The sequence below is a fragment of the Octodon degus genome, unplaced genomic scaffold (assembly GCF_000260255.1).
Source record: "Octodon degus isolate 3935 unplaced genomic scaffold, OctDeg1.0 scaffold00174, whole genome shotgun sequence".
NCBI lineage: Eukaryota > Metazoa > Chordata > Mammalia > Rodentia > Octodontidae > Octodon > Octodon degus.
This window is the reverse complement of record NW_004524750.1, coordinates 921475-929338: the sequence shown is the minus strand read 5'-3', so window position 1 is coordinate 929338 and position 7864 is coordinate 921475. Positions and strand designations below refer to the sequence as shown.

Genomic DNA, 7864 nt, shown 5'->3' with positions numbered 1-7864 from the left:
GGTATAGAGCTCCTGCTTAGGCAAGTGCAGGGACTGCAGTTTGATCCCCAGCACCATATGCCGAGCCAGCTGACCACAAAAGAAAAAAGAATACAAAAGTTAAAAAAAAAAAAAGGAAAAAGATGTATTTATCTATATATGCAAGAAAATGTGGATAATTCTACTGCCAACCTGCTAGTTTTTTGAAAGAAGCACTTAATATCTTTTTCTTTTACTCTTTTTTCTTAATTTCTTATAACACATTTTTATTTATAAAAGGAGAAAAATACGTTATTACGGGCACTGAAAATTTTGACAAAATAGCGTATTTAAACGGAAGGAGGGAGGGAGGAAGATTCCGTAAGGTGAGAGCAGAACCAAAACAGAGCAGCACGGGGCGAACAACTTCGGTTAGGAAGGGCAGCAAGTCGTGAGAACACCGATACCAAAAGTTCTCCCTTGCACAGCAAGTACCAACAAATGACAAGTATCAGAAAAAGATGTTAAAATACACTGAATACCACATACATGTTGACCTCCAAAAATCACATGGGTAAATAATTTTTAAACTTAAGAGCTGATAATAATTTTTCCTGTAATTATTCTAATGTATTTCAAATAAAGTAATTTACAGGGAATCGCTCTCTCCCCCTCTCTCCTCCCATCTTCTTCTCTCTCTCCCCCACCCCCCAACCGGGGATTACACTCACAACCTTGTGCTTGCCAGGTGGGTATATTTCAGCTGAACTTTTTCCAGGTTTACTGTATCCTCGTCGCCCAACCTATACACAAAGGCTCAATCCCAGAGGTTTTCTTCATCTTCACGTGACCAAGCCTGTGAGGGCCTCATCTGGCCTACGGTCGAGACCACCACCCACTGTGCACCCGGAGGACGCTCAGGGCTGGACCCCACCCTGAACTTCACAGTCAGCACTTGAGCCACATCACAGTGCGTGCATCTGAGACAAGCTCAAACGGAGCTCTCCATCTTACCCCGGCCCCTCTGCGCCACTAGCTCAGTGAACAAGTTTCTCTTCAAGCCGCACATCTAAGCTGCCCAAAAATAAGTGCTGTGATGCCTCTGTGACAGCTGAATCCAACAGGAGGAGCAGCCAGGTGAGATGCACGTAAGACAACGTCCCCATCTGAGTTCTCCATAAATTTCAAAAACGGTTCAAACCCTTCTCCTCACAGCTTGACCACCCTCTCACTACGATCTGGCTGGGGTGAAAGCCAGCTGTCTCGGCCATTACTGAAAAGCACCAATTTATGCACATCGCAATCATATTCTGTATCCACTGGGCTACATGACAGAGGAACGGCGTTGAAGTGCTACTACTCTAAGTGAGGCACCTGCAAACTCCATCAGAGACCTGCGGCTAAGAGGGGCCCATATGCCAGTAGCTCCACTTTTACAGCCCAGAGATCCTAGAAATAAAGTATCAGCCCTTGCAAAGCATTCCTGGAGGTTATAGTAGTAAAATCTATGAACATTCCTGTTAGCATTATTTTTCAAATTTCCCCAAGACACAACATATTGGGACAGGTCAGAAGTTTACCCAGTCAGCAAGGTTTAGTAGCAAACACCTGTAATCCCAGCACACTAGGAGGCTGACAGGAGGAGGCTGAGTTGGAGCCCAGCCTACCTAACTTGTTTCAAATAAAAATAAAGGGCTGGGGATGTAGCTTGAGGGAAGGTCTTGCATTCAATCCCTAACTGCCACACGTCAAAAAAAAGTTTAGCATGTCATTTGTGATTAAGGGCCTGCTTTAAATAATAACACTGGCTGACCACCAAGTAGTAATGGTGTTTGCACCAAAATTTCCAAAAGTATCGTGAGTCCTCTTAACCGCAGCCAAACACCAAAATATGATAACTGAAAACTACGGTGTTGGAAACTCTTGAGTCCATGTGTGATCTGTAGTTGCTGTTAGTTAACCTTGCCAGGCCGCGCCCGTGTTAGGCATGTGTGTCTCCAGGCCCATGACCCGGCTCTGCTTGCATCATCCTGTGGGTAGAGCAGTAAGTAAACCACTTCTCTCATCAATAAAATGACCTGCAGATATTTGCTGGCAACACTGCGGAGCCCTTTCACACTGTACAACAACACACAGGACACTTTAGTCTTCAGGTTCATTGTATACTAAATGGTCATACTGAGAAATTTTCTTGTAGATTTAACTATTTTAACAAGTATTTTTCTCTATCAATACAATGAAAGTCTAGCTGTGAAATGTGCATGTGTTTGTCAAGATCCCGCTTCCCTTCACGTCACACTAAAATATTGTTTCCACGAGCTGGGTAGCACACGCCTGAAATCCCAGCACTGGGGAAGTTGAGGCAGGAGGACTGCAGTGAGTGTGAGACCAGCCCCAATTATGCATATGACAACATCCTGTCGGAAAAAGCAAAAAAATTCAGCAAACAAAAACAAAAAAAAACCCAAAATATTGGGGCCGGGGAGATGGCTCAGTGGAATAAGCGCTTCCTTGGCAAGCGCAAGGGTCTGAGTTCAATCCCCGGTTCCGCCAAAAATAAAAATAAAAAAAATAAAAAAAAACCCAAAATACTAAACCACTAATAGTTTTCCTTGCAATTCTCAGAGATGCAGTAAAACTTCATACACTGTCTAAGAAACTCTAACCATCAGAGACAATGGCAAATATACTGCGAAGGGCACGGGGATACACGCTCACTGCACCTGCAGCCTTACCTTAAACAGCAGAGGCAGAAGCTGAAGCTGCTCTGTGACTGCTGCGGAGAAGGCCCTTCCTGCACTCGCCATCAGCCACTTCAGTACTGTGTGGGAAGAACACGCATAATCAGAAAGAGCACAAACAGAGCTGTGCTGGAAAACCAGTGTCAGACGACCACTCGGACAGCTCTCTAGTGCTACGAATGAGACCGCGTAGGGCAGCTCACCCACGAAACACCAGCCAATCAGTAGTGAAACAGGATCCTAAAAAGGCTCCCCACTAACCCAACACAGGCATTACTGCCCAACATCTACAAATTATTGTAACAACCTATCAAGAATCTAGACCAAGTTTTATGTTAAAACTAGTCTTCAATAGTTTATGGCAGCAAAAATCATGATCAAGTGGATTATAGTTAGAATTCTCAAAAAATTTTCAAATATAAAAACAAGAAACCTGGAATACTCAAAATAATCTTAAGAAATCCGGAACACTCATGCTTACTGACTTACACCTTACTAATAAGCTACAGCAACCAACAGTAGGATACTGTGGGACAGGCGTTAAGGACAGGCATACAAACCAATGGACCAAAACAGAAAATCCATAAACCCTTACAGCAAGGGTCAACCAATTTTGTAAAAGCTGGGCCAAGACTTTCTTGCAACAAATGCTGGAGGGAAAACCGATGTCCACACGTAAGACATTCACACTTACCTGATACTATGTACAAAGAATAACTCAAGAGTGGACCAATGACCAAAATGTCAAATCCAAAGCTATAAAAACTCTTTCAAGAAAATGTAAAAGGAAAAACTTTCTGACATTCAGTCTGCAATCATTTTCAAGGAGATATGAATAGACAATCAAAACTGAACTTTCAGTCATTAAAAAAGACATTAAGTCAATAACGAGAACATAATGGAGAACCCACAGAATAGAAGAAAACCATCTACCTGGTAAGTACCGATATTTCTGGTACATTAGAAATTACAACTCGACAGCAACAAAACAACTTAATTCATCAAAATCGGGGTCCAGGGAGATGGCTCAAGTAGAAAAAGCGCTTCCCTAGCAAGCACAAGGATCTGAGTTCAATCCCCGGTTCCGCCAAAGAACAAAAAACAAAAAAAGGCAAATGACTTGAAATTTCAAAAGAAAATATACAAATGGCCAAAATGCACACCATAACGTTTAGAATTTTTTTTTGGGGGGGGGGGGCGAGGGACGGAACCAGGGATTGAACTCAGGCCCTTGTGCTTGCCAGGCAAACGCTTATTTCTACTGAGCTATCTCCCTGGCCAACACCATACTGTTTAGTGTTACTTATCTATAGACAGATACAAATCAAAATCTCAGCAAGATAGCTCTTACTGCATATCAGGATGGTTATAATCATGGGGAAAACTAGCAAAACAAAACAGAAAATAATGTTGGCAAGGCTTAGAGAAACTGAATCCCTGGTAATTTGATGACTGGAATGCAAAAAGCAGTTGCTGTGGAAAAGTTTGACAGCATTTCAAAATGGTAAACACAAATATATCCTCTAGCAAACTCCACTTCTGGGTATGCACTCAAAAAATGAGAAAGCAATAAATCAAATAGGTACTTTTATGCCAATGTTCACAGTGGCATTCTTCGTAATAGTCAAACATGCAAACAACCCAAATGTCCATGAATGGATAAAGGCAAAATAGGTATGCATTTCTCATTTATACAACCAAATAGGTTAACCATGAAATACTATGCAAAGTGAAACACAACAGACACAAGAGGAGCAACACCGTGTATTTAACAGACAGGAGCAGAGTAGAAGAGGCAAACTGAGACCAAGTGCATGGCGGCTGCTTAGGGGAAGGGTAAGAACAGCAGTCATCAGTTCATGGGAAGAGTTCCAGTTTTGCACAACCAAGAGAAGACTGAGATGGGTGGTGGCGATGGTGCTGCAAGTGTGGAAGTACTTGTTATGGTTTGTGTCTAGTCCACCCAAAGCCTCATGTAGTCATGGGTGGCTTCTGGAGTTTGTGATTAATTAATTCATGAGCAATCGCTGGGATTATGGGTCTAAGTGCTACACCCGCCCTGGGGTGGACAGCCTGAATACAACATAAGGAAGGGAGAGAGGCAGCTGCCCCAGCTCCCCCTTTTGCTCTTTGCTATTTCCTGCCCCCATGAAATCCTGCCCTCTGCCATGTGCCACTCACTGTGCCTGCAGCCAGCAGAGTACAGACTGCAACCCCCACTCACTGCATCTACTAAACCTTTCCTTGCTTAATTTGGGGTGTCAGGTATTTTGTCCCAGTAACAAGAAAATAACTGAGACAGTACTTAATGTCAATGAACGACACACTTAAAATGGTTCAAATGGCCAGTTTTGCATAATGTATATTTTACCACAATAAAAATTACTGGTAAGAAAACAAGGGAGAATAAAAATAACTGTATGTTTTCAGGTAAATTTCAAGTAGTTTTAGCCACTCACTGGTTTTTAAGAGTTTAACACCCTGAGTTCGCTCATCTTCTTCACCAACACCATTTTCCTCCATGACATGGTTCTGAATTTCTTCATCCGCATCCATGAGGGGCTTTAATTTCTCTAGGAGACGAGCAGTAAACTCAGGGATACAAGGGGATGTTGTTGGTGCAGTATTTGGCAAAGAAACATCTATCATGAATATGTAGGTCAGCACACTGTTAAGTAAAAGGCAAAATATTAGAAAGTGCCGTACTACCACGAAAAATGCGGCGCGCAAGTCATGACACAAAGTCAACTTTCCCCAGTTAGGTTTCAGCTGGGTCTCCAGCCCCCTGTACACAGAAGTCAGCCTGTCACTGAGCTTGCAGTCTGACCTCTGGGCACCCTGCTTCCTTGGTTTGTATTCAGAGACGCCTGTCTTACTTCTTACAACAGTAAGCAAGATGGAGAAGAATGCAACGACTGGCACTGGGATCGCTTGTGAGGCAGCCACACAGGCAACGCCAGGGCAGCTCCTGCTGCACATGACAGCACCTACCTCCCAATCCGCTCCCTGACGTTCTTGTACACCTGCGTGAGCTTGGGCTCCAGGTACTTGAGCAGTCTGTGCAGCAGCTCGGGCACTCTCCACTCCTGCTGGGCGAGTCCACCTTGTAGCACATAAAGGCGACTAAAACCAAAGGACAGAACCATTATGTTCGAACCCCTTTCGGCCTTTACATACAGACACGATAAGCGATGTCTGTACTTCACCTGAAATGTGTTCCATCATCTCACAAAAGCATTAAATCTCTATGAAGATTTAATTTTCCCCACATCATTCTTTTTGTACATACATTTATTCTCCACTAGACAGTTGTAAAACAAGACAAACCCCTTTCAGATTAAGAATCGGGGCCAGCCAGATAGCTCAGTGCACTAAAGCACCTGCTTAGGCAGAGCGCAGCAGGCAGGGTTTGACCCTGGGGTGCCGTGCCGGCCCCATTCCCAGGGCGCGTTGAGACAGGGACTGAGTGGGCAAGGTGGTGCCCGCCTATAATCCCAGCACTCAGGAGGCTGAACATAGGAGAATTACGGCGAGTTCAACCTATGTAGTGAAACCCTGTAGACCCTGTACTAAACATATTTAAAAAAAAAAAAAATTAAGGGTAAGCATTCAAATTTGTCACTAATTAACAAGACACCTGTTCTCTGTCTCAATAGTATTTGCCAGGCTTCTCTTTGCCCACTCCTTTCCAGCTCCTCATGTTACCACCCAGTGCGGTTGCCCTTCAATGATTACTTCCTCCTTCGTAACGTTTTTCGTTCTGTGGTGCTGGGGACTGAATCTGAGCACATGGGGCAAGCATGCTCAGTCCCTCTTCTTTCTTTACAGCAAAGAATGAAAATGAGATGGAGTAAGGAAGAAAACACTGCCAAGGTACATGAAGCGACCCTAACAAAAGCAGGGACAGCAGAGACAGTTGAATGTAGCTTACACAGAAACTGCTCACACTGCCTGTATTTCTCTACTTGTTCCCAACTGAGAAATAGCGATTACACAGTGTAGTGAAATGGATGTCTTCCAGGAAGTAATTAGTATGTAAATGTGCAGATAATTCATCTCCATTATACATCAGATTAACTCAAACCTTGGCATTGTGAGGTAACTACTCTGCGATAATCTCCCAGGTGTTTACCATGCATCTACAAAGGATCCTCCTTCGCCACTCAGTGGTGATTCTAATAGCAGCTCAAAAAGCCAGTGAAGTTTCCGAGGATCTCTGCTTTCCTGTGTTGAAGATATAAAGTAATAATTAAATAGAGGGCCCACAATTCTATAAATAAAATTCAAGTTAATTTAGAAATATTACAAGTATATTAACGATACATGAATAAAATCCTAAAATTTGTGAGTCGAATCCAAATGTAATTATCATAGCTCATGTTAACAGTTAACAAAATTGTTAGGAAAATGGGCTAATCTTAAGGTGAAGTATGTGAGCTATAGACATTTGGTGTTGTAAAAAATACTTATAATCTTTACATTGTGTAGCTTTTACTCTATGTAAGCTACATTTCCAACTATGTTTTGTCATTTATTTTAAAAACCTATTGCTATAGCACAGGCAATATCAAAATCCCTTAAGAATTATTACCTTAGGCTTATCTGAAGAGCTAAAAAGTACTATCTTCAGATAAAAGATTTGCTTTTAAAATATTTGCATAAAAGATGACAGAAGAGCAAACTGTCATGGTGTGGCTCCCTTCACTCTGAGACACGCGTCAGTAAGCGGACTGGGCAGGGGCCTCAGGCCAACAGGGCACTTACGCAGGATGTGGCTATGCAGGCTCCCCAGTCGCTATAGGTTTCCACTGTGATGCTGGACAAGGCTGTTCTCAGCAGGGGGCACAGAAGCTCCCAGAGGCTCTCTACCTGCACGCAATGGGACACACAGGGTGAAAGTCAGAGGCATTCAGAGCGTGCTAAAAGAACATCCCTTTCCCTGTAAACACACAAACATAAACAGTACCAAACTTGGGCCATCCAGAGTTCTCAAGATGACCCAACAAAGCGCCACACTGCCACTACACACTGGGCATGGGTCACTCCCCCGAGCTATTATCCTGAAGAGCTGAAACTTTATATGAACCCTCAAAAAATGTCCCCATCACTGTGCAGTTCTACAGTACAAAACTCTTCAGTTTTAGGGGCCGGGGAGAAGGCTCAGT

The 7864-nt window shown here is 43.2% G+C and overlaps 1 protein-coding gene across 2 annotated transcripts in view; it reads right to left on the bottom strand.

The window, feature by feature from the left end:
* The window catches only part of Psme4 (proteasome activator subunit 4), a 124025-nt gene that overhangs the window by 52970 nt on the left and 63191 nt on the right, over positions 1-7864 (bottom strand). For both annotated transcript variants that reach the window (XM_023703556.1, XM_004643409.2), the window contains exons 36-40: positions 7464-7568; positions 6832-6923; positions 5691-5822; positions 5159-5367; positions 2694-2779 (exon numbers count right to left, since the gene is read on the bottom strand). In XM_023703556.1, the coding sequence (XP_023559324.1) occupies positions 2694-2779; positions 5159-5367; positions 5691-5822; positions 6832-6923; positions 7464-7568 (624 nt within the window). The remainder of the gene's footprint in view (positions 1-2693; positions 2780-5158; positions 5368-5690; positions 5823-6831; positions 6924-7463; positions 7569-7864) is intronic.